This window comes from Peromyscus californicus, unplaced genomic scaffold (genome assembly GCF_007827085.1).
Source record: "Peromyscus californicus insignis strain IS unplaced genomic scaffold, ASM782708v3 Scaffold_15__1_contigs__length_86483966, whole genome shotgun sequence".
Classification (NCBI taxonomy): domain Eukaryota; kingdom Metazoa; phylum Chordata; class Mammalia; order Rodentia; family Cricetidae; genus Peromyscus; species Peromyscus californicus.
Window position 1 is genome coordinate 51972361 of NW_026294447.1, and position 27742 is coordinate 52000102.

A 27742-nucleotide genomic window follows, 5' to 3' on the forward strand; every position below is an offset into this window, starting at 1 on the left:
AGGCTCACCAGTTAGGCTCAGCGGTCCAGCCTGGAGCTTCAGGCATCCACTTGTCTATGCCTCCCCAGCACTGGGATCACAAGCATGTGCCACGATACTTGGCATTTTTGTTTTGTTTTGTTTTTTTGAGACAGGGTTTCTCCATGTAGTTTTGATGCCTGTCCTGGATCTCGCTCTGTAGACCAGGCTGGCCTTAAACTCACGGAGATCCACCTGGCTCTGCCTCCCGAGTGCTGGGATTAAAGGCGTGCGCCACCGCCTCCGGGATCATACTTGGCATTTTTATATAAGCTCTGGAGACTGAACTCAGGCCCTCAAGCTTGTGAGCAAGCCTTTTGTCAAGTGAGCCATCTCCTCAGCCCCTAACTATGACTTCAAAAATGAGACATTTTAAACTTCATAGTTCATCATGGAATTTTTCTTTTATCATTTGTGCTTTGGTTATCCTATTCAATAATTTTTTTTCTGATCAGTGTCACAAATATTTCCTCTGATGTTGTCTAGAAGCCAAATTATTTTGCCTCTAAATTTTAGGTCTGTGAATACTTTAGAGTTAATTTTCATGTGTAATGTGAGGTAAGGTTTGTGGCTTATTGTTTCCACATACAATATCCATTCATTCAGGCTCCATTTGCTATGAAAACCATCTCGTCTCTATTGAAGTCCCTTAGGACCTTTGCTGAAAACCAGTGAACCGTGTACGTGTAGATTTATCTCAGGGCTCTACTCTGTTTATCCATTTAAACCCCTCTATTTCAAGACACACTGTCTTTGTTACTCTGTGTCTTACATTCTTTTTAAAATTTGTTTCATACAGGTTTTAAAATCAAAGTCTTTTTTTTTAAATACTTGCATTTTGGTTTCTTGATAATTTTGAGGAAGATTAAAATCTTAACCTGAGTCCTTTGCTCTTTAGGGAAACACACACACACACACACACACACACACACACACACACACACACACGCACATATGAACACACACACAAGCACACACATGCATGCACACATGCACACATGCACATGCATGCATGAACACACACATGCACTCGCACACACATACATACACACAGACACTTATGGAAGTCTTATTTAATTGCCCTTTGCAATGTTGCATATTTAATTAGATGTTTTCCTAAGTGCTTTGATGAATGTAATTCTTTTCTCAGTTTCATTTCTGGGGCCTTGGGCATGGAGCTCAATGGTAGAGTGCTTGCCTGGTACATGCATGTTTGGGGGCCCATTCCTGTTATCCACCCCTAGGAAGGCTAAGGTAGGAGGCTTCTGAGTTTCTAGTCTAGCCTGGGCTACGTTGTGAGCTCCAGGCCATCCTGCACTTTCAGTATGAAGTCCTATCTTAAAAAACAAAACAACCCCCCCAAGCAAACAAAATGCAGGAAAACAATAACAAAACCTGCCAAGGGGCTGGGGAGGCGGCTCAGTCTGTAAGTCACTTGCTACACAAGGAGGAGGTGCTGAGTTTGAATCTCTAACGTGTGTAAAAAGCTGGTCCTCGTGACACACACCCGTAACCCTAGTACTGTTGAAGCAGAGATGGGGGAGATCCTTAGTACTTATTGGCCATCCAATTTGACCAATTAGTAAACCTCAGGTTCAGTGAGAAACTCTAGTCAAGTAAGGTGGAGAAAGATTGGAGAAGATATCCAATGCTAATCTCTCGCCTCCACATGCATGCATAAGAATGTGTATGTGCACACATGTATGCACCCATGAATACACACACATGAACACATGAATACACATAATCAAACACACACAAAACACATATAAAAAACAATAGCAAAGCACCAGCCAACAATAAAAATGTTAACTTTAGAATTTCGTTTTCTAAGTGTGGTTGTTGTATAAATATGCAACATTGAGTTTTGTGTGTGTTTGTGTCTTTGTTGGCACCCTGGCCCTGCTTACTTACTGGGTTTAGCAGGTTGACTCTTAGATTGCTGGAGGTTTTTAATAGACACGATCATGCATCTTTTCTATGTTGCCTTTTATTTCTTTTTTATTTTTATTTTAATTTTTATGTGCATTGGTGTTTTGCCTGTGTGTATGTCTGTGTGAGAGTGTTGGATCCCCTGGAATAGGAGTTACAGACAGTTATGAGCTGCCATGTGGGTGCTGGGAATTGAACCTGGATCTTCTGGAAGAGCAGCCAGTGCTCTTAACCACTGAGCCTTCTCTCCAACCCCAGCTTTTATTTCTTTTAATTGCCTTATTGCATTGGCTAGGACCCTGAGAACAAGGTTGAGTAAAAACAACATGGGCGGGTGTTCTTACAGTGTGCCTGTTTTCTCTGCCTTTGACAGCTCTGAGCCTCTCTCAGGGTTAGACCAGCCTTTGTATTCCTGAAATAAGCCCCTTTTGGTTAGAATCTGTGTCCTTTTAAATCATTGTTGAATTCAACTTGCTAATAATTTATTAAGGATTGTCCTGTCTAAAAAATACTGGTCCATAGTTCACCCCTCCCCTTAATCGGGGCAAAATTGCTCTTATGAAATGAGTTGAGAAGAGTTCTTCTTTTTCATATTTTTCTGAGTTTGTGAAGAGTTGACGGCACCCTCTCCATCTTTCTGCTTCTCTCTCTCAAAATTTTAAGTTCAACTCTTTAATGGCTAGCGCTGTCCATGTTTTTTTCTTTCTTTCTTTGGTGGGGGTGAGAGGATGGACGCAACCGAACTCAAATTTCGTTTCTGCTGCTGTAGGGCCACAACACAGATCACTTCTGTGCCCTGAGAGGGATACGGATTTCTTCCCAACAGGGCACTCCGTTAATTCTGCACTGATGTGAACTGGGTGTTCTCCCATTGGGGCCCTTTTTGATATTGTCAACCTAGAGATCCTAAAGTTTGGGAAATATTTGTGTGACTTCACCTGAGCCTCCAGAGAGCCAACTACAAATTAAATGCTGAAAACTCTACTCAGTTTTTACAAGTTTGCTGGAGCCTGTCACAGAACCTCAGTGAAACATGCTTGCTGGTTTCTTATGAAGGACATTGCAAAGGTTCCAGATGAATGGATGCCCAGGGCTGAGGCACAGGGGAAGGAGCGCAGGGCTCCCATGCTCCTGCTGAGCTTACCACCCTCCAGAATCCTCCATGTACTGAGCTGTCTGGAAGCTGTCAGAACCTTGCCTTTTGTGTGAGACCTCATTGCATAAGTGACCCAACGTGAGGAACTGTATTGAAGGGTTGCAGCATTAGGAAGGTTGAGAACTGCTGCTCTAGGCTGCTGGAAAGATCAAAGACCAGGGTGTTAGAAGCCAAGACTTGTGGCCCACATCTCCTCCAGTAGGACTAGGGAGATTGCTCAGTGGGTAAGGCGCTTGTTGTGCGTGCTCAAGGTCCTGAGGTCAGATCCCCACACCCAAGTAAAAAGAGCTGGCAAGGCTGTACACATCTGTAACCCCAGCACTGGGGTGGATGCAGGAGGATCCTTGGATCTCAATGGCTAGCCAGCCTAGGCAATAAAACATGCACACATTTTTTTGTGTGCATACCTGCACAAACACATATAAGCGTATACACATACACACAAAACCCCCAAATATACATCATACTATCGAAGGTCAGTTGTGTCTTTCAAGGAATTTGTTCCATGTGCAATTGGCAGGTTAGTCCAGGTGTCCATGTATTGGCATACAGTTGTTTGTGGCAATCCTTTTTTTTTTTTTTTTTTTTTTTGGTCTGTAGAATTTTTACTGTATTTTAAAATTTGCTATTATTATATTGTATATAAGTGGTGTGTGTGTGTGTGTGTGTGTGTGTGTGTGTGTGTGTGTGTGTGTGTATGTGCACTTGCCTATACTCACCCACATAGAGACTGAAGACTAATTTTGGGTGTCTTCCTCTTTTTTTCTTTAGCCTATTTTTTTGAGACAGGGTCTCTCTCTGAACCTGGAGCTTACTGTTTCTTCTAGATAGGCAGTTTTCAACCTGAGGGTCATAACCCCTTTGGGAGGGGGTTGAATGACCCTGCCACAGGTGTCACATATCAGATTTCTTGCATAGCAGATATTTACACTGTGATTCACAACAGTAGCAAAATTACAGTTATGAAGTAGCAACAAAAGTAATTTTATTGTTGGGGTCATCACAATATGAGGAACTGGATTAAGGGGTCGCAGCATTAGGAAGGTTAAGAGCCACTGGTCTAGACTGACTGGCCATTGTGCCCCAAGGATTCACCTGTCCCTGCACTTCCACACTTGGGGGTTACAGATGTACATCACAGTGCTTGGCCTTCACATGGGTGCTGGAGATCTGAACATGGGTCTTCATGCTTAACTACCATGCACTTTACCCTCTAAACTGTGTCCTCAAACCTGTTCCTTTATTTCTGATCTTGACAAGTGCTGTCTATCTTGATTTTCCTGGTTAGAGGATATGAATTTCACCGGTCCCCAAAGCCTGGGTTTGGTTTGGTGCTTTTCTTAGCTATTCCGTTTTTGTCCTTTGGTTTGGTTTGGACTTAATTTTCTTGAGTTTATTGAAGCAGAAGCTTATATTATTGATTTGAAACCTTACTTCCCTTACTGTGTAGAGCAGCTTTAAGGCCACATGTTTCCTTGTAAGCCCCACTGTAAGTGTATCCTGTCATCCTATTGTGTTTTGCTTGGTTTTGACAGCGTCTTGCTGACTTCGAACGTGAACTATGAGGCAGTCCTTCTGCCTTAGGCTCCTGAACAATGAGATTACAGGTGTGTGCCACCATGCCGGCCCACAAGTTTTCATAGGTTATGTTTTCATTATTGTTTGGTTCCAAATATTCTCTAACATTTCTGGTTTGTTTATTTACCTATTTTTGAGCCCGAGGTTTCTTTAGTGGTTAGCTTAATTCCAAATATTTGGGATTTCCCCAGTTACTCCATTATTTTTGATTTCTAACATAATTACACTCTGACACAGAGAACATATTTTGTGTGCTTTGACACTTTCTCACTTTCGGTGTGACTTGTTTTATGATCCCAAATGTGGTCTGTGTTGATAAACATTCCTTATATAATTGAAGATAATGCATTTTGCAATTGAGTAATACGTTAAATTCTTTTTTTTTCTTTTTTCTTTTTTTTGGTTTTTCAAGACAGGGTTTTTCTGTGTAATTTTGGTGCCTTTCCTAGATCTCACTCTATAGACCAGGCTGGCCTTGAACTCACAGAGATCCACCTGGCTCTGCCTCCTGAGTGCTGGGATTAAAGGTGTGTACCACTACCGCCCGGCAAATTCTTCCATGTTTTTAATAAATTTTGCCTTGCTTCCCTAATCAATTATTGGTTAAAGTGTGTTGCAATCTTTACATATGTTTATGTGATTTATTTTTTCTTTAAACCTATCAGCGTTTGCTTTGTGTGTTTTAAGCTGTGTTATTGGGTTCATAGGCATGTGATATTTTCCTGTTCATGTCTCTTTCACTATTACAAAGCCTGTGCTTTGCCTGTTAATGTGTTTAGTTTTCATAACTACTTTATAGGATATTGATATTGCCACTATGGCCTGCTTTTGTTTATTGTTTGTGTGATGTATTTTTCCATCCACTTCTTTTCAATATTCTAGACTTTCCTATTGGAAAAGTATTTTCAATTGCTGAGACCCTCTCTCCTTCCCTCCCTCTTTCCCTCCCTCCCTCCCTCCCTCCATCTCTCCCTTGTTTTCTTTCTTTTTTAACTGGGGGAGTAACTTTTCCTTCTTGCTCTGGAGATTCAAATTTCTACCTGATCTTATTTCTTATTTGCCCAACAAACTGCTTTGACTTTTTTTTTTTTTTGTAGTATAGATGCTGTGGGATGGTCTGTATGGCAAATGTGTTGCTCTGATTTGTCAATAAATAAAACACTGATTGGCCATTGGCTAGGCAGGAAGTATAGGCGGGACAAGGAGGAGAATAAAGCTGGGAAGTAGAAGGCTGAGTGAGTGAGACACTGCCAGCCGCCATGATGACAAACAGCATGTGAAGATGCCGGTAAGCCACGAGCCATGTGGCAAGGTATAGATTAATGGAAATGGATTAATTTAAGCTGTAAGAACAGTTAGCAAGAAGCCTGCCAGGGTCATACAGTTTGTAACCAATATAAGTCTCTATGTTTATTTGGTTGGGTCGGGGCAGCTGTGGGACTGGCAGGTGACAGAGATTTGTCCTGACTGTGGGCCAGGCAGGAAAACTCTAGCTGCATATAGGTCTGCTTGTGACCAAATATCTTAACTTCTTTTTATCTGAAGAGATCTTTATTTTGCTCTCAATCTTCTATAATAGTTTTTTCCCCCCTGAATATGGCATTCTGATTTAGCAGTTTTCTTTTCAATAGAGATGCTATTCTATCTGGCCATCATGGTCGCAGAGGGGATCAGCATTGCCTGGTGCATGTTTATGGAGTTGATGTAAAATGATTTTCATCTTGGGGCTTTCAAGACCTCTTGATCTTTGTTTTTACTGGTGTGGGGACCATGTGGCTCCCACTGGCATGGGCTCACAATGTGTTTACTCTTGTGTGTATATTGTGTCTGCAAATTTCTGTCTTTCGGAAAATCTGGGAAGTCTTGATGACTAGTGCTTCAGATGCCTCTGTGCATTGTTTCTGTTTGTCCCTCTGATACTCTCCCTGCACATACATCCCGTTCTTCAGTATTATCCAGCAGGCCTCAGAAGTTCTTCACCCCCACCCCCGAATCTTTCCCCTATTTTCACCTAGGATACTTTCTATTAATCATCCCTCTGTTTTGTGTATTAAACTGCTGAGCCCATCTGGTGATTTTTTTTTTTTAGGCCCCAATATACAAAGTTAAATTTTTCAGAAGCTCTAGAATTTTGATCTCGTTTTTCTTTTATTTACTTTTTAAGAGTGTTTTTTTTGAATTTTACTTACCATTGTTGTTTCTGTGTGAGTGGGTGCATGGAGATCAGAGGACACCTTTCCAGAGCTGGTTCTCTCTTATTGCCAGCCCTGAGAGCTTCTGCCTGCCCAGCCACCTTGCTAGCGTGCTTTTGTTAACCTTTTCTGTGGAGACTTCCCATCTCTCAGATGAGAGTTTTATGCATTGAAAGCATGATTTATTTCATCTAGGACAGGACAGGTGTAGAGATTGAACTGAAGTCTGTGTTTCACTTTTGACGGTTGTTCCCTTTCAGGGTTGAACTAGACTGACTTTCTTTTCCTATGTCATTATCCTGCTTCTTTGTTCAGTTATTTTAAAGCATTTGCTGGAGCTCATGAATAATAAGTTGTGAAGACTTTGGGTTTTCTTATTTCCTGCAGATGAATGTTGTTGATTTTAGTAGGTCATATATTCAGTTGGGATTGAATTGCAGTCTCAGTCCCTCCCCTCCTTTCCCCATCTCCCTCTCCATCCTTTATTTTACTTTATTTTCTCTTGAGGCAGGCAGGGTCTTACTCTGGAATCCAGGCTGCTTCAAAACTCATTCTGAAGCCCAGGCTGTCCTTGAACTCATGACAGTCGTCCTGCCTCAGCCTCCAAAGTGCTGGTGTGAGCCACCAAACTCTACTTGAACAGCAGATTCTCCTGTTCTCTCAGCAGCTTCCTACTCTGCTCAGGTCAGGTCTTGGTTTCTAGCTGAGCTACCCTCAGTCCGCTTTGCAGAGGTCAACAACAGAGGTAGAGGTCTAGGGCTGGAGGTTGCCTCTCTGGCTTCCCCCGTCTACCGTTCTGCCACTTGTTTTAGTGTTTACAGTTTGCCAGTGTTCTTTCTCTAATTCTCAAGTCCAGGGAGATTGTGAGTTTATCTGTCTGCCCACACAGTGTAGACTGACTCCAGGTCAGTGCCAGGAGATGGGCACTGACTAGCCTATCTCCTTCTCCAGTCCTCCTTGGCAACTTTGGCCCACTGTTCTGTTGCTTTCTTATTTGTGTGAGTTTTCATTCATTCATTCGTTCGTTCGTTCGTTCGTTTGTCCATCCATCCACCCATCCATCCATCCATCCATCCATCCATCCATCCATCCATCTATCTATCTATCTATCTATCTATCTATTGTGGGGAGAGGTGGGCTCCTTGGTAGAGATATAGATGGTCATAACCAGAAGCCACTTTGCTTCTTTTTAATTTTTAAGAATTTCTGGGGTAGGTGGGATAGCTCAGTGGGTAAAGACACTTCCAGAGCAAACTTGGTGTTCAGTCTCTGGAACATACAGAAGGTGGAAGGAGAGAGCCAACTCCACAGAGTTGTCCTCTGACCTCCACACAGATGCTCTGGTATGTGTGCCTAGAGACACATCACACACACACACACACACACACACACACACACACACACACACACCCCAATAATAAATGAAATAAAAGGAATTTCTCTTTTCCATGCTTTGTTTTTTTAAGCACTGTCCCTGGTGTTTTTCAGTCTTACATTTTGACTGATGGAGTTTTCAGTAGTGAAATATTTATTTTCCTCTTCAGAGTTTTTCACTCTTCCATCTCTCTTTTATTTGGTCACCTAATTTAGAATTCTAATAACATAGATCTAGCAGTTTTCTTAATTATTTGGGGCTTGTTTTGAAATATTAGATTGTGTTTTAGTTTTTTTTTATCTGCTTAATGGATATACCTCCACTGCTCCCTTGCTTTTAATTATTGGTTTTTGAGTTGGTAAAACTAATATGTACAACATAAAATTAAAAAATATATTGTGGAATGTTTAAATGGAGCTACTTAGCATATGTATTACCTCACACCTTTTTTTCCCTATGAAATAGTAATTCTCTTCATGAAGTTGTATGGGATTTTATTTTTTATGATTTCCTAATTTTTTATTGTTTTATACATATTAATGTATGGGATTTTCTGTTTCTCATTTTTAGGTTAAATAAGTGTTCCTACAATTTCAGGAGGAGAGATTTTTTTGTTTCCTTTAAAAAAATGTAAAATTGCCGGGCGGTGGTGGCGCACGCCTTTAATCCCAGCACTCGGGAGGCAGAGCCAGGCAGATCTCTGTGAGTTCGAGGCCAGCCTGGGCTACCAAGTGAGTTCCAGGAGAGGCGCAAAGCTACACAGAGAAACCCTGTCTCGAAAAACCAAAAAAAAAAAAAAAAATGTAAAATTATTCTTAATTTTGTGTATACCTGTATCTCTGTGTGGTTTTGTAAACGCAAATGCAGGTGCCCTCTGAGGCTAGGGGCAACGGGTCCCCCTGGAGCGGCCTGACATGGGCACTGGGACCTGAATTCAGGTCCTATGGAGGAGCAGCACACACTCTTAGCCAACGAGCCACCTCTCCAGCCACTCTTGTTGACTTTTGCCCGTATCTTTCCGAGTTCTCTTTTCTGCTCATTTCCGCCTGTGCTTCCTTTTTCCTTCGAGTGCAGTGTCATTACACCTCTCCACCTGCGTGCTGCTCCCAGGGACTTGCCCTCCGTGCAGAGCTGGATTCTGAGGGTGGGTTTCAGCTTGCTAATGCGTGGATTGGGAGTCTGTCCCTTGGCGTTGACCTCTTACCACCTGAAGAACCGTTCTTTGCCTGACTGCTCTTTTCAGATCAACCAACCGCATTTTTCAATGGTACCTGTTGACCGTTTGGGAGGGTTCCTGTACTGAGGACGGTTAACCTCTTTTTTGTGTCTTCCTGTATGAGTGTTGATGCCATACACACGTGTAGCTGTCAGCAGCTTGTCCTTACCCTGTGCGTTTGGTTTTGGGATTGCACTCTCTCCTACTTTGATGCACTCTGTTACTGGTGGTGGCTGTTCTTACCTCCACTGGTCTGCCTGGTTTTAACGGAAGACTTCGGGTTGAAACCCTGGTGCTGCTGCCAGGACCCTCTTCCCAGAACTCGTATCCTCTGGCATATTTAAATGGACTTTCTGGATGCTCAGATGTCTTCTCTGGTGTTTAATACTTTTTCTTGACTAAACAGCAGTTGTCTTTAGAACTAGATTTATGCCTAATCACTCACTCCTGTTTCTGGGTCCAAAGGAAGCCACAATAGCCCTTCATTCTTTAATAAAAGAATGATGCACCAAACTGGTTTGTGCAGGAGACACTTGTATTGTTGTGTCTTCTTTACACCACCAGGTCTATCTTAAATTGATTAATATAGGTTTGAGGAACACATACTCAGGACGAAATGGTAAAGAGAAGCCAGGGAACAAGGAACAGGATGATTAGAAAATGGTGTTAATGGTGAGTGAGGACAAAGTCGTAGGTAGGTTCCCAGAAGGGGCAGAGATGTTGTCTTCTCATCTGGGTGCTGTATGGGGATGTATGTGCTCGTAACTGTATGCCCTCTCTCATATTACAGAGGTATACGAATGTAGTCTCTGGGACACGGACTGAGCCCCTCCTTGGGAAGTAACTAAACAAGCCAGGAACACGTTTTAAAGAGAGATCACCCTGCTTGGGGCTTTGCAGTGCTCTGGTATGGGAGAGGTGCTTTGTGCTTTTTCTTTAAGCCCAAACAGAGTTACCTCTAGCTCTTAGAGGTAGCTCAAAATAGAACACTTCTGTGGGGTAAATGAGTGTCCTTAGCTGTTTGAGGACATTGTGGAAGAGGGTAGGAACTTCACTGGCCTAAGAACAAATGAAAATCAGGGCCATGCTTGACCAGTCAGTCAGTCTCTCTTAGGTTAAAAACACAGTATATAAGGTATGGGGGACTCTTAGTAATGACGGTTTCTGCCAGTCTTTTCTTAGCTATAGTCCTCTGACCTTGACAGGTGGCCACCCATACCTGATGCACTACTGGCTCTTGGTCCTCTCAGGAGAAAGGATGCATCCACAAATGTCCAAACACATATGGTCTTGCTTTGCAATTTGCCTGAATATATACTTCTGCTCTGGTGGTAACTTGTTGCCAGGACTCTGGATGCATCGTTTCCTTCTTGTTTTGCTCGCAGTACTGCTTTTGAAGAGTCCGAAGCCGTTTCATCTTGCATCTTTCTTAAGCAATGCAAAAGTTTGAGAAATATCTAAATGCATGCAGAATCTTTTCTTTGTCTCTAGTTTCTGACATCGTGTAGTGATATGCACTGTTTGTCTACTTTTGTGTGTTGTGGTGGGTCCCTTTAAAATTGTTTATTATTGGGCCGGGTGGTGGTGACGCACACCTTTAATCCCAGCACTCGGGAGGCAGAGGCAGGTGGATCTCTGTGAGTTCGAAGCCAGCCTGGTCTACAGAGTGAGTTCCAGGACAGGCACCAAAACTACACAGAGAAACCCTGTCTCGAAAAACAAACAAACAAAAAATTGTTTATTATTATTGTGTGTGTGTGTGTGTGTGTGTGTGTGTGTGTGTGTGTGTGTGTGTACGTGGTGTGAGTGGGGGCACATGTGTGACAGTCACAGGACTGCTCTGTGTGGTCAGTTCTCTCCTTCCACTTTTACCCAAGTAGAAGTCCTAAGGATTTAACTTGAGTTCCCTGGCTTCTATGGTAAATGCCTTTATCTGCTGAGCCATCTTGCTAGTCCGTGATGGGCCCTTTTAACCTGCCTTTACCTGAACATTCCTTAATTTCATTTAATGCCTTTACCTCCTCTGGTATTGTGCGCCTTTCCTGGTATTTCTGCTCTAATTTCAACCTCCTGGATCTGTCATATCTCCCTCATTTTGTGCCTTTTTCTTTTTGCTGTACTCTGGGGAAACCTTTTTCAACTGTGTATTTTATTCTTTCTGTTGATTATTTCTGAAATTATGTTTTAATATTCAATAGCCCTATTTTCTTGTCATTCTGTGTGTATTACTTTTGGAAAGCTCATCAATATTTTATTTGTAACCAGAGTGCCCTTTGTGATATTTATAACAGTCTTTAAAATTTTTTGCTTATTTTATGTGTATGGATGTTTTGCCTACATGTATGTATGTGTACCACGTATATGTCTGGTGCCCACAGAGGCCAGAAGAAGGTGTCAGATCCCTGGGACTGGAGTTACAGACAGTGGGAACCACCATGTGGTTGTTAGGAATTGAGCTCAGGTCCTCTGGAAGAGCAGACAGTGCTCTTAACCTCTGAGTCATCTCTTCAGCCCCTTATAATAGTTTTTACATTATTTATTTATTTGTTTTTTTGTATTTGTGCACATGTGTGCACGCATGTGCGAACAGTCGTGCGCTCAGGGGGTCCACTCATCTATGTAGGCCGGTGTAGAGGTGAGAGTCCAACTTCAGATTATTCCTCTATTGCTCTCTATTGTGTTCTTTGAGGTAGCATCTCATGGACCCGAGAGCTTGTCATTTTTGTTTAGACTGCTTGGTCAGTAAGTTCTAGAGATCTGCTTGTCTCAGCCTCCTAATCCCAAGCATTGTGGTTACAGGCTTGCAATACCAATCCAGGCTTTTAGATGAGTGCTTAGGATCTGAACTCAGGTCCTCACACTTGTGTGGCAAGCACTTTACCCATGTAAATATCTCCCCAGCCCCTATAATATAACACACACACACACACACACACACACACACACACATGGTTTTCTTCTTCTACTTAGGTTTCTGTTCCTCAAGGTAATTTTCTGTCCTTTCCTCTCTGCCTTACATGTTAGAGGCTTTCTCTAGGTGGCTGCCTGTGTATTGCTGTCTACTCAGATTTAGGGTGGATCAAGATGTTGAAAGAGCAGGCCAGTGGGCCATATACCAGGGAATCCCTTGGTGTCATTGTCTTTAGGTCTTTCTTCTTTGATTGGTTGGATTTGCAGGAGGAGGTGCAAAAGCAGGCCTTCAGGCCCAGCCTGAAGGCTGAGGCCATTGGTGCTGAGGAACAAGAGCTGGCTTAGCGCTGTGGTCAGCATTCACAGTTCACCTAGTGGGCAGATCACCTTGGATTTTGTAGGTTTACCCGCCCTCAGAGGTCTGTGGTCTCCATTAGAGTCCTCAGATGCCTGCTTTTTCTAGATGGTGAACTAGATCCGCTGGGTTGGGATCGGTGTCCTTCAAGAGACATTAAGTACGGAAGACAATTTAGGGTTCCAATTACTCTTAACAGTTTTCTATCATATCTTTAAAAACTGTTGCCTGGCCTCCTGTTCTTTTCCCTCATCTCTAGTTTTCTAGCTCTCGGCCGTGGCCAGCGTGTGCCTTAGTGAATTCTGAGCTGCGTATTTGCTCTTCCTCATTTTCACCGAGGCTGCCCTGGGACCCAACTTCCTCTGGCTTGCCAAATCACATGCTTCCTACCTTTTGGCTTTCGAGCTCCCCAAATTCTGTTGTCTTGTGTCATCTCCCTTCTTTTCTCTTTCTTATACTAAAAAAAAAATCCTTACATTGCATTGGAGTGACCTTCCAGTGAGCATGATAGATGACGTCTTCAGGTTGCCATCTTAATTCAGGACATTCTTCTCCCGCTCGGGTCTGGTGTCATCTCCTCTTCTAAGGCTTACTTAAATATCATCTCTTCAGAGAGTCTGTCTCAAAGTCACTCTGTGTAAAAGAGATGCCTTAGCTTTGTCTTTATTCCCTATGTTAGTCCTTTACACATTTCTTTATAGGCCTTTAAAACACTGTCTTGGTTTTTTTTCACCTTTTGTTCTTTTTTGCCTGCTCATGAGGTTGAAGGTGAGAGCTATCTTATGTACTGTTGAACCTTAATAAACATTTGGTGCCCGAGTAATAGAACAAAGTATATGTGGATCGCATGTATTTTCAAAACTGAGAACAATTTCTTCAGTTTTCTTATCTGTTAAACAATAAGGGCCCTGGGTTCTGTCCTCAGTTCCAAAAATAAATAAATAAAATAAATAAATAAATAAATAAATAAATAAATAAATAAAAATAAAAATAAAAAATAAGGATGGAGGAATAAAGCCAAGGCCTGCCTCATAGAATTGTCTTGAAATTTACAAGAGTCAAAAGGGCAAAGTGCTCCGGACATTGTGTGGTACACGGGGATGCTACAGAAATACTAGTTATGTTTTTTTTAAACACTCTTAAAAACAGCCCTCAATGAGCTGAGTTCTTCTGTTTAATTGGTATTCAATTTTGATAGAGTGAAAGACAATTTCCCCACGTGATGGTGTGAATTACTCCTGAGTGTTGTATGTCCCGAATCATGGCACATCTGAATTTTAACTCCACATTGATCATAGCACTCCACTTGGACTTTGGCACTGTCGTAGAAGACAGTATGCTTCCACATGAAAGTGGGATTCCGAATATTCCCAGTGGTTGTCCACATGGCCAGATATTCAAGGACAATGGTGGCAGCAGTTAGTTTTCTTATTTAGACAATTTTGGGAGAGCTTGTCTTTTTAGGGGGCAGAGTTGTTTCAGCACCATTATTTTCCTTTGAAGATGAACAATACTGAAGGGAGGTCTTCATTTCTTTTCTATGCACCATACTGGGGAAGTCAAAGCAGTTGAAGCTTGAATCGACTGGTCATGGAGTGTCCACACCAGCTAGATCTGTATTTGTGAATTTGTGTTGTTATGGGTAGACCAGTAGTGCTCTTGTCCTTTCTTCCATGAAACTTCAAGTATGGTATTTAGGTGTCTTGTCACATCAGTTAGGAATAACAGCTGTTGAGTCACTCGATGCTTTGGAAGTTGAAAATTTTGATCTGAGGTGGCTGCTTAGTTCACTTGCAAGCCAAGCGTCCCTAACTAGTCCTTGCATTAGCCAGGACAGGGCTCTTGCCTTTCAGCACTCCCTGACAGCCGACCCTCTGCTTGAGGAAAATGCACCTCCTGTGTTGCTCTCTCCACCACACCACGAGGTGAATCTGACTCACAGGGTTCTTCGTTCAAGCTCTCGTGGCCAGCAGAGCTCTGGAACTGACTTGGCAACCTTGAACAAGTGACCCCGCCCTCCTTAATTGCAAGTGCCTCATTTCCAGCAAGTGAAATGTCTCTGTGTTTATACTTTTTTTCCAGATAGGAGGTTAAGTCTTACTAATTCATGCGTGAAAGCTCACTGAGTGATTTTTATGCAGCTGCATACTTTGAATGAGCTAAAGATGTGCAATGGACCACAGCTAGTTCCAGTGTCTCTTACTAGATGGCATAACAGAAAGTGGCTCTGTTGTTTACCTCTCATGGGACCTCAGAGCGACTTACTAAGCCTCTCTCAACTGCAGTTTTCTCACCGGAAATGTGGGAGCAATATAGCTATTATTTTCATGTTGACTGGCATTCTGCAGTGCACATTCGAATCAAGAATCACCATTGTGCTTTTCTGTGACCTTCTAGAGGACGGGGATTGTGTATCAGTAGTTGTTGCTTTGTTAGTATCCTGAAGTCCTTAGTTAATGAATGGATAAGAGCACTGGGTCTTTTACTTTTGTGCTCAATTTGTTGTGTGATATCTAAATTTCCCTAAAACTTCCAATGTATTTTTTTTTTACAACTTAAATGCTCAAAACCTAACCAAATAGTGTATGTGGAAGTATTTTGAAGAATGTAAATAATTAAACAAATGTGATGTTTTAATAATGATCATGATGGTGGTGGTGACGATGCAGTTCTTTGACGAGGAACGGGGATGTTCTCTGTTGACCTTTCTTGTCTGCTGAAAATGCCAGGTAAAAGTTTGCCACCTGGGACTTCAGTTGCCTGAAGAAGCGTTTGGAAGGGCTCGATGAGGTGGTACACGGCATCTGACATCTGTGGACAGCTTTGGCTCTCTGCCTGTTTGTGTCCTTTGCCGCTACCCTTCGGTTGTATCTTCTGTGAGGTTTGGCTTTCTGTGGGGATGACCTTTCTCAAAGGAGGAGTGACATTCTTTGATCAAGGGTTTGCAGAGAGCCCTGCGTATCCACCAGAGCCCTCAAACAATGCTTTGTGGCTTTGTCCCCCTACATTTTAGTTTCTGAATATCTTCATTATTAGCTACGCTTGTGCATTATCTTCCATTTAAAGGGCAGACAGAACAGGGAAGGGGAAGAGAAAACCATCTGTAGTAGCTAATTAGGATCGTAGCTTTTTTTACTGTGTGCCGGTCCTTGCGCTGCATGTCGATATATGCAACCCTGTGAGATAAAAAACTATTGTCCTCATTTTATAGACTAGGGAATTAAGACTGAGTGAAGTTTATTGCTTTGCCCGTGTTCTCGCAGATAGTACATAGGGAGCCAGAATTCAAGCAAAGCCAGGTGTCTTGTTGCTTTCCTCATCACCATAACAAAACATCTGATAGTGGCAACTCAAGGGAGGGGGGGTTTATTTTGGTGTCTGGCTTCAAAAGAACCACAGAGCATCATGGTGGGAAAGGCAATGTGAATGCTTTGGCTGTTGGCAGCCAGACTGCACAGTGAAGGCTTGTCACGGGGCATAGGACTGGAGGGTTGAGAGTGCAGGACAGGAATCAGGGGTGTGCAGCATCTTCAAAAGCCTGCCTCTGGTGTCACATCTCCACCAGCCAGGGTCTCCTTCCTAAGGGCTGCCTGCAGCATGGGGACCAAGTGTTCAAATGATGAGCTTGGAGTTGGTGCATGCAGAAGTGGAAGGATTGGTGCAGGTTTGTGGCCAGCCTGGTCTACATAGTAGGTACCGGGACAACCAGGAGGCATAGTGAAACCTATTGCAAACAAACAAAGAAATGAACAAAACCCAAAGCAAAACAAAGCCTGGGGAGGGACATTCAAACCATAGCATTTTGCCCTGGTTACTATTAGGTTCAGGTAAAATGCATTCAGTGACAACTTCAGACGTCCACGTAGTCTGCCCAGTTCCAAACTGTTTAAAAGGCCAGACTCAAAGCAAATTCTTATCTGTGAGTCACTGTAAAAACAAATAAATAAAAAACCCAAATACAAATGACACACTTCCAAGTATCTAACGGCACAGAGTAAACATTGCATTCTTGTTTCAAAAGGAAGAGACAGGAGTGTAACTGGGGAGTGTTGGATTAAAGTAAGACTGGAGCCCCGCAGGGCAAACAGAGTTCTAACCTTGAGGCTGCACATCCAGCATGTGAGGCCTGAGGTGCACTGATGTGCAGTGCAGTGGGCTGGGGTAGCCCTGCCCCTGCAGCCCTGACAACAGCAGCACCCATGGGTGGTCTCTTGGGCTTGTGTCACTCCCCATTATTTCAGTCAGATTGTGTCCATGCCCACAGATGGTGATGGAATTAGGGGCCTTGAGAAGAAGGTGATACAAGGGATCCTTTCGATGAGGAGTAGGAAGGGGAGGCAAGGGAAGCCTTAGTTGCATCCGAGATCTAAATCTAGTTCATGAAAGGACCATAAACTTTGAACTGCTTTGTCATACTGAGTTGTACGTTACATCCAGTCACTTATTCAACAAATAATTCATTCAGCACCAGGCACTTATTATATACTGAGTGTACAGGATTAAAAGAGATGCTTCTGATAGTCCAGTGTGGAAACAGCTGTTGAGTTATTGGCAATATCATGGAGTGATAAGTAGCACAGAGAATCCAGGGGCTGTGAACATTCATAAGAAGTGCAGCGAAGGTGGCGTATGCCGGGGTTGGTTAGCTGTCCACAGGAGACATGGTTAGACCTGAAAGTTGAGGAATCTTTGGAGACCAGGCAGAGAAATAGGGATTGCATTTCTGAACAAAACCATGTTTCAGTAAGACCATCAGTTAGGGTCTCTCAAGTTAGAGTGGTTGGGGTGTGGCACACAGGGAAAGCACAGAAGAGGAAGCTTGACTGGGAGGCAGGGGATTATTCTTCCAGAGCTTCATATGTTAACTTAATCTCAGTGAACAGAAAAACATTTGAATTCTGGAAAGATTGCTGTGGATGTCACATTGAAAAAGGATCAGAGTGCAACCAGCCTGGTTATTATGGCAATTCATCTCAGAAAGGGTTGTGCAAAATTTAATTCAGGCGATGTTGTGAGGAAGAAGAAAATAGATCTTGAGAGATGATTTCTTGTTAGAGCCAATAAGACTACCAAATAACCCCATTTCTATTAATGCAAGAAGAGTGAATAAAGACAGATAGTCGGTGGTAATGAAGGAGGACGTCCGACTCTATAGCCCATGCTTGACCAAGAGAAAAATAAGACACCAGGCATGACTGTTGCTTAAACCACTGTGGTGAGTGACTATAGGTATCCAATTTGAGAAATGTGTCCAGACACTTTTTCCTCATGTCTGTCATTTCTTTTAAAAATGTTTTACACTTACTTGTTTATTTACTTAGTGTCTCTCTCTGTGTATGTGCACATGTGTGTACCATGGTACATGTGTGGAAGCCAAAGGATAACTCTGTGGAATTGGTTTTGTTCCTTCTTTCCACCTTGATAAGGATTCTGGGGATTGAACTCAAGTCTCCAGGCTTGATGGCAAGTGACATTACCCCCTTAGCCATCCTGTCAGCCCCATGTCTATTATTCCTTAATGAAGTATTAAGCTGACAAGAAGGTAGTTTAAAAGGGGACCATGCCAAATCCATCAGTGAGTTTAGATAATACAAGAAGAAACTGATTAAAATTAAGGTGGAATTAGAACACAGACTACCAGGTCTACCACATTAATAACAAACATTTGCAAAAGAATGTACTGGAAATGCTGTTTTAATTCTCACTTGGTAAAAACCAAACACAATGAAGCAAGAACCCCTGAGAGTCAAGGTACTAACTGGCTTGCCTGTCTTCATACATAGCTGTAAGTGGGAACCCATAGTCCATCTAGGGCTCTCTGCAGGGCATCACAAAAACTCCAGGATACTCAGCCTGTTAGAACCAGAATGGCCAGTCAGAAAAAAAGAAGAGTGAGTATTAAAATATAATAAAGAACTTACAAAACCTTTGAAAAAAGTATCAAGAGAGTTCTTTTTTTAGGTTCCGTTGGAACAAGGGAAGGAAATTAACCATGGAAAAGAATACTGCATTCTTTATGTAATTTACATAATAAGTTGTATATGGAAATAATTTGTACAACTAATAGCAGACTTTTTAAAGAATTTAGAGTATATATAGGACACAGGGTAGTTGACACTTTTAGATTTCTGGTCTTTTCAGCTACTCCTATTGCTGGCCATCTGCCATGCACCTAGCATCATGATGTATTCTGAGGGATTTTCAATGAAAAGACAGGTCTATCTTCAAGGGCCTCAAGGTGTTAGGGAAAACAGATTTGCAAACGTGAAACTAATTGGAGCCATCTAGATTCGCTTGCAATTACTGGTATATGCATGTAATGAAGTGAGTCTATTTAAAAAGCAGATAGCAGCACTCTGCATGCTTAGAAAGGAAGTGATTGATAATGTCTAGAGCCAATTAGAAGGCTCCAGGAATGATGGGAAGAGACTTAAGATCTGACGATGTGGTCTTGACCTAGGTCCTGAAGGATGGAAGGAATCTGATTTTTCAAGGAAAAGACAGACTAGTGAAGTAAATTTATTTGTTTTTGTGTTTCTAACAAATATATTGAGAATTTAGTCTAATAGTTCATCTACTTGCTACCATGTTCTTTAGTGAGATATTGCAAACAATAGGACTAGAGAAGTATTCTTTCCTGCCATATCCCTGTGGCTGAATGTCATGGAAAGCACTAAATGCAATTAGAGAACAGTGTGGTCTGGGGAGGAGCATGGCTCCCAGTCGGTTAAATGACCAGTTCTACTACGCACCAGCTTGTGTCTAAGGGCAGATCACTACTTTTGTGGTTTAGTAAACTGTAAATTCGAAATGATACAACACAAAAGCTTTTGCAAGATTTAAAAATTAAAACACACGTGATTGTGGGTGCCCAATGGTATTATTCATGCTAAGGATGTGTACTATCTTTTGGAAGAATGGTTTATCAAGTATCCTAAAAAGTTTTACTTGCTCTTTTGAAAGAGCTTGTTTTTGTTTCATTTTTTTTTTTGATCCAGTGTCTCATGTAGCCTAGGGTGGCCACAAACTTCCTATTTAGGATGGCCCTGTGTGTCCAGGGGTTTTGCCTGCCTGTGTGTTTGTGCGCCACTTGTATGCCTGGTGCCTGCAGAGGCCTGAAGAGTGTCAGATCCCCTGGAACTGGAGTTACAGATGGTTGTGAGCTGCTGTGTGGGGGCTGGGAATTGAACCTGGGTCCTCTGGAAGAGTAGCCAGTGCTCTTAACTGTTGAGACATCATTCCAGCCCTGATCTTGAACTCTTGATTCTACTGTTTGCACCCCTCAAGTGCCTGAATTACAGGTACACACTACCACATCTGACTTCCCCAAATCATCATGAAGAATTTCATATTTGTGCAGTTCCTCGCTGAAAATTTATTCTAAGGAAATAAAAAGATGTGGTCAGATATTAAGGAGCATTCTTTGCATCATTAGAGATTTATTTTATTTTAAAATTATGTGTAAATGTGTATGCCATGTGTGTGTAGGTACCTGAGGAGGCCAGAAGAGGGCATCATATGCCTTGGACCTGTAATTAGAGGCAAGCTGCCTGATGTGGGTGCAGGGAATGCAACTCAGGTCCTTTGTAAGAGCAGTATTGGTTCTTATCCACTGAGCCATATCTCCAGCTCCTTTATTGCACTACACAAAACAGTGGAACCACCCCAAACCTTACAAACACCAATAGATGACTGGTGAAATAAATTATGATTTACTTAGAGAGCAATTGAAATGATGTAGAAATCTACTTCCGATGGATAGGGAAAATGAATTCTGAAATGATATATGTCTATGTATATATGATGTTTAGCTATGCAGAAAAAATTTTCAAGAAGGCTAAGACACTAAAATGTAATGTATGATTGAACCTCAGTCTTTACATGATTTTTATATCCTTCATTGTGCTTATCTGATTTTTGTTTTTTACTTTTTTGATAGCCTGTATCATTAAAAATTTGAAAATAGTATTGGATCACTTTAAACATATTCAGTGACATAGGAGCTTGTTTAAGGTTAAAGAGCAGATTTTAAACCTGTGTGTTATATGATCCTAGTTTTGTTGGATCACTTTTATGTCTGTGGCTGAATTTTTCTTTTGTGTTCTGTCTCTGAAGATGTAGTGAAGTGTCCAAGAAGTAAAGTAGCAGGGAGTGGAGGTTGGATAGTGTATGTGCAAATGAAAACTGGTACCTTCTGTGTGTGATGAACATCTCATAGCCGTTTTGGCTTTCATTCATTTTCCTCTTGCTTTGGTAGTTGGCTTTGGGGGTGTAAGGACACAAAGTTTAATGGCTGAGAACAGCCAACATCTTGCTGACCACCTCTTCATTTCACTCTTTACTTGGAACTCAGCATAGTCAGCTCTTGCCAGGGCCTGGGGCTCTGCAGTGTCGAGCAAGTGACAGGGTGCTTGGAGCATGTCCATTTGGAAGAGGCAGTGAATGCTATTCGAACAAATATACAATTGCAAATTGTGTTTGCCATGGGGAGAAAAACCCTGAAATAGTCTATTATCTAGAGAAAAATGGGAGCATGGATCAAGGAATCAGTTCAGATGAGGATGTTGGCAAAGTCCTCTATGAGCAAGTGGCATGCAAAGCCACCTAGGAGGTCCGAGTTGACATTCGTCACACAAAATGTGGAGGGGCAAGAACTGAAGGAAGAGCGTGAGCACATAAAAGGTTTTCATGCAAAAAGAAATAGAGTTGCATGGCAAACTGAGCAAGAGCAACTAGTGTGGCTGTAGGGTACAAGATCAGGCTGGAAGAGTGTGGGAAGAAGTTTGGAGTTTACTCAAAGGGTAATAGGCCACAGAGGATTATGCAAAGCATCTTAAAAGACCTCTTAGGCTGCTCCAAGGAGAAAGAAGTGGGGTGTGGTAAGAGAGAATCTGGAAGGTGAGCTGGGAGTGTTTTGAGTCCATCTGGAGATGGTGGCAAGTCATGCCATCGATGGGGAAGAAAGAAGATGCTTAGGAGGTGGATTTTGTTGGTTGTGTTTCTAGGAGATAGCAATGGATCAGGATAGAGGCAAACAGTATGAGGATGTTGCTCATCCTTTGTGTGAACTTGGTAGATTGCACAGATGGTACAAGGCTTTATTTGGGGGTGGGTGGGGGAGGGTTATTTAGCATTGGATGTGTTTACTGAGATCCATGTGAGATTCCTCTGTGAAAAAATTGAGATGAGGTCTGTTACTCAAGTGACATAAGCACCTGCAATGCAGATGTGTGTTTCAGAATGTCTGGCCCATGGGTAGTACTGGCAGCCATATGGGAAGATGGGATTGCCCAGGGAGAGGATATTGAGAGAGACAAAGGGAGTCAGTGTGAGCCCTGATAAATTCCAACATTCTAGTAGCCTGGGGTGACAAAGCACTCTAAGAGGGATATCTCTCAAAGGTAGAAGCCCGAGAGAATATGGTGTTAGGTAAACCAAGGGAAGAGGGTTTAAACAAAACCTGGGAGCAATGGACTGACTATTGGGAAGAGCTGGAAGGGATAGTAATGAGATGGGTGACTGGGAAGTGTCTTTGGATGTGGTAGTCAGGATGCTGTAGAGGGAGACAGTTGTCAAAAAGCCAGATTCAGTGCAGGAAGAGAGACTAAGAAGGGGGGGGGAAGGGCAGAGACAGAGACACATGGAGACAGAAACACACACACACACACACAGGTAGAGGGGAGACTATATCTATAACTCTTAATAATCTAAGTTCTGAAGGCAGAAGCCAGTAGCTGGAGGGAGCCGAGTAGGAAGATTAGGGGAAGGTATTTAGTTTGTTTGTTTCCCTCCAACAAAGGAGATCCTAGTTAATGAGAGTGACTTAATAGACTTAATAAAGAGGGAGACATTAACGACGCTGGAGGGACAGCTGGCGGATGGTGGGCTGTCGTGGAACGTGGCGTTTGGTAGCAGGAGGAAAGAGACACAAGTCGGCTTTTGTTGTCTACTGCAAGTGACTGTGTGCTAGTTACTGTGCTAAGTGACTGCAAAAAGGCTCACTGACGGAAGCCTCTCCATTTTACAGATGAGAGACTCGACCTTTAATAGAGAGGGATAGCCGAGGTCTTAATTCAGAGCTCATACCTTTCTTTCTCTTACTTAGAGACTTTCCTGTGTGATGGTGTATTAGTTTTCTCCAGCTTCCATAAACCATCACAGATGGAGCTGCTAAAACAACAGACATTTATTTTCTCACAGTTCTGAAGACTTCCAGTTCAAGATCAAGGTGTTGGCAGATTTGGTTTCTCCTGAGGCCTCTTTCCTTGCCTCGCAGATGGCCACTTTCTCACTTGTCCTCACTCAGCCTTTCCTCTGTGCTCCTGCATTCCTGGTGTCTCTTGCATGTCCTAATCTTTTCTTACAAGGACACAAGGAAGATTGGACTAGGAGGCACATTGCTGTAACAGCTTCATTTGAACTTGGTCACCTCTTTTAATGGCCTTATCTCTTGGTATATTCACTTTTTGAGGTGAGGGTTTCAATTATGAATTTTGGGGAACGCAATTTATGACAGATGACTTCTCACGGTATAAAGCTAGGAGAGGTAGTCAAGAACATTCTGAAGATGTAACTAGAATAGGAGAGAGTGGGAGATTGCTAGACATATGTAGTCCTAAGGTCAGTCATGTCTGGAGATGATCGCAAGCATCCAGTCTGCCAGTTATCTGAGTCTGCAGCAATAGTTTGATACATGTGTGGAGTAAAGAGTAAGACTTCTGTGCTTCGATGAGGTGCTTGGTCCTCCTGGGCTCCTGGGCCAGCCAAAACATCATCTTCTGTGTACAGGGTTGAAGTGCAAATGAGCTTTACTCATATTTTCTGCAGAATTACATGTTACTATTTGTTGATTATTTTCTTTCCTCCTCCTTCTCCTCTTCATCTTCTTCTTCTAAATGTATGGGTGTTTTGCCTAAATGTGTGTAAGTGTACCATGTGTGTACCTAATGCTTATGGAGGCCAGAAGAGGCCATCAGATCCCCTGGAACTGGAGTTACAGATGGTTGTGAGCTGCTGTGAGGGTACTGGGAATCAAACCTGGGTCCTCTGGAAGAACAGCCAGCGCTCTTAATTGCTGAGCCATCTCTCCAGCCCTGTGATTATTTTCAAGTAGTTGAAATGAAGAGAATTAAATCTATGAGGGTTGAAATTTTGTTGGTTCCCCAATATAGAAAGCAGTGTGAGCATTTTCCAACCTGTTCTTTAAACTGTCCTTCATGATTGTGCGTGAAATCTTCTTGACCCTTTTCTTTCTTCCTTTCTTCCACCTCAGTCACAGGTAACTTTCTGAGTACTTACTAGGTGCCTGGGATCTAAGAATAAAGAATCCATAAGTACTATATATATATATATGTGTTATACACACACACACACACACACACACACACATACACACACACACACACACACACACACACACACACACACACACACACACTCACACAGAGCCAAGTACTAAAGCTGTTATTAAAGTATTAACTCATTGTTCACTTATATCTTTTGACTGTGTTGGGTACCCACTTGGTATTAGGCAGCATCTTTAAGATTATTGGGGTGGAAACATTAGTAAGATGCTTCTCAACAAATTCCCACCTTGATGTGGAAAAATAAACAGGTAAGTAAACAGAGATAACACTACGAGAATCTGTCAACCGTACAAAGATCTAAAGTAGTGTCTGCTTTCCCATGCAAGTTTGGAAACTCATTGAAAGGAGCTGTTACTGCATTTTAATGAAAGTTACTATAAAAAGTAATCCATTCATCTCATAAACATGTTTGAATGCTTGCAATCATTGTGTAATGATGGTTTTAAAACTCTTGAATCACGAGCAAGTCATTGAGTTGGGGGATCTTTGACTTTTCTCCTCATTTCAGCTTGTTGTCCAAACTCTGTACTATCACCAACTTCCTTTTTAGGTAGTAGAATGAGGAATGATATTCCTGAAATTCTCCACATAGACCTGCTGAGTGTTCAAAGTTGAGAAAAGTCACAGTAATAAAACATCATTGTGATAGTACACAAGAAAGTGTAAGTTGGTCTGGCATGTATCTCAGATATTTGGAACTTAAAACTATACATTAACGTGAGTGTTTCTTGTAATGTCATTATAAAAATTATGATGAGTGACAGGTCAAAGACATTTGGAAGAAAATGAATTCTGTTGATTATATAGTTGATATATTTTTCAGGAATTACCTATTTATAGTTTAATCTCAGAAAAATTGTTTATAACCAAATACCATGGGTTAAATGAAACAGTAGGTATTAAAGTTATTGCTGTCTTTGGAGATGATGTGTTGTAGAAGCCCAAGGCCATCTATCTGCAATGTAAACTTATTTCTTTGGGAGAATGCCCAGAAGCAGAAAGGAGAAAAGGCAAGTCCAATAAATGGAACATGTAGACTTTAGAATAGTGATTAGCCCAACTACTGCTGACAATTGCTGTGATGTTGTGTAACGAACATTTACTGTGTGCATGCTGGCTCAGTCTCAGAACTGTGTTCTCGAGTGAGTCATGGTGAATAGAGCACTGGATCACGAGTCAGGAGAACTAATTGATAGCCGAGTTCTACCACTATCTGCCCGTGGGCCTCATTTTTTCCCATCTTTAAAATGAGGTGGTTATGGGTAAAGGGCTCTAAGATTCTCCATGTTCTGATACGTTCTTGTTCTGTGGTTCTTCATCCCACACCTGTCAAAAGCATTTTGACTTTCTTTAAGTTGCTTAAGCCAGCGTTTCAGTTAGATCCATCCAGGAGCATATTCCCATTGGCTGTTGGGAACAGCAAAGCCTTGCTTCTCCGGGACTTCCTATGTCTTCTGCTAACTGCTGACAGTGAGCCATACCGCCTAAAAGGCTCCCTGGGTACCCTTAAAGATTGAAAGGACAAACGGACAGTATTGAGAACTCTGTGGAAGAGGAGACCAGAGAGACGTTGATCACCATGGCTCCTTGGGATTTGCAAAGAGGAATGACTAGAACTGGGCCATTCACTACAGCCAGGTCAAAGGTCAGGTCAGGAATGTGGACAATGCTGGTGACTCCAGGTAGGTGTAGGAGGGTAACTACATGTGTTTAGTCCCTCCTGTCTTAAGACTGGGAAGCCAATCTCAGAAAGCTATTAGGGTGGTTCCTAATTTACACAATTCTTTAGAAGAAAAATGTGATCTTTATTGTTTGTGTTTTTATCACCACGCAATCATTGTATTCTTGATACCCAGTAAATATACTTAACATATTCATACAGTTAAGCATTCATTAAACACACTTGCATCATCACTTACTGAGTTAAAGAAAACCCCGATTTTAATTGATGCCATTATACAATGGACACATTTTTTTTTTTTCAGGGAATTTTAGAGTTTTGAATTTTCTTCCTTCATATTAACTATAACTCTACAGAGACTTATACTTAGTATTATTGATAACAGGAAGCTAATATGGAGATAATTAGAAAGCAATTAGAATAATGCTTTCCTTAGTGATCCTAAAGAAAATAGACAGTTTGTGTAGGGTTATTAATCCAGATAGGTAAAAATAATATTAATTGTTGAATGCAGTTATAAGACATCAAGTGTTTTGTATTAGTGTTTCTATCATGGAGTTTCAGTAAAAATTTATATGTGTTTTTAAAAATATGAATTGAATTCTCGTATGTAATTATTTTCTGTATGTTTGATACATATTACAAGAAGGTTCTTCTTTTTCTTCTTCTTTTTTTTCTTTTTGCTTTTATCTAGTTGCTTCCAAGATCCGGTACTTGCAGGACTATCATAATCGAGTTCTCCACAACATTTATCCCGTACCATCAGGAACAGATATCGCAAACACCCTGAAGTACTTTTCCCAAACCTTATTAAGGTAAGCCTTCAATTCCCTGACTTCGAGAGAACTATTAGGTAGTACCGCTGAATTTATTGGGACCTAATTTCACACTGAACTAAAAGTCTTGAAAGGCCTTAGTTTTCTAGTGTTCTGTCAGAAGAGTCTGGACTCCCACCCTCTGGGTGTGTCTAACAGATCAGCCCTTAGCTTCCTTGGAAACATGGGCAGCCTGGTTGTGGCCTGCTTCCCCAGTTGAGTGTTCTTTTGGGAAATCTACAAATGATTTAAAAAAAAAAGTTGTGTGTTTGACATGAATAGCTCAAGATTAGGAAAGTGAGATTGGAGTCTCTAAAATTGAGAGCAGGGAGCACTTAGAGTCTAAAGAAAATTGAGAGTTACATGGCAAGTTAGCCTTGTTGCTAGTACGTCCTGGTTCTCAGATTACTGCAGTAATAGTGGCTGCTTCGATGGAATGTGTCACAACTGGTATTAAGTTCCATGAGGACAAGAGAGTAACAGCTCAGGTGCTCCTTTTACATTGTTTTTACCACAGGGCAGAGACTTGAGGAGGCATTCCCCTCTACACTCGCCACTAATACAAACAAGCAAAGACGATCATTTTCCAGCAGTTGTAGCTGTCTTTGACAAATAGAGTTGAAGAATTCAGAATATTTCACTCACCATTACACCCCAACACTTGGTCTCCTCATTGCCACAACCCCTCTTTGAATCTGTCTCTAGACTCACCACCATTTCTGTTCTTTAGACAATAGCAAGAGTTCCTTAAATCAGGTATGGGGAGGACGTACTTCGGAGTGACTGTAGTGGCCCTGGAGTTTCCAGTGGTCTGACACTTGTGTGCAGGCAGGCTGGCCATTTACAGAGAGGAACATCCTGCACACAGCTAGTCACTGTCTTCTGCATTGCTGTCTAACATGCTTCTTCTCTGGATATTGTCTCATCTTTAGAATCCTTAGTATCTCTGTACTAGTGTGGAGAGCACTAGGAATTCTGTTTATCAGGTTCATGATGTCTGTTAGGCTTACACAGTTGGTTTAGGACCCTGGAGCAGGCCATTTCCCCTTTTCGAAGGGCATAGAATAGTTAGCCAGGTTTTCACAGTAATAATCAGGTGAACATGTGAACCGAGGCATCCATTCTTTTAAATTATCCTTTACCTTTGA

At 41.9% G+C, this 27742-nt stretch overlaps 1 protein-coding gene across 1 annotated transcript in view; it reads left to right on the forward strand.

The window, feature by feature from the left end:
- Unc79 (unc-79 homolog, NALCN channel complex subunit) overlaps positions 1-27742 on the forward strand; it is a 245998-nt gene that overhangs the window by 14875 nt on the left and 203381 nt on the right. The window contains 1 exon segment of the mRNA XM_052738842.1: positions 26474-26594. Within this exon segment, the coding sequence (XP_052594802.1) occupies positions 26474-26594 (121 nt within the window).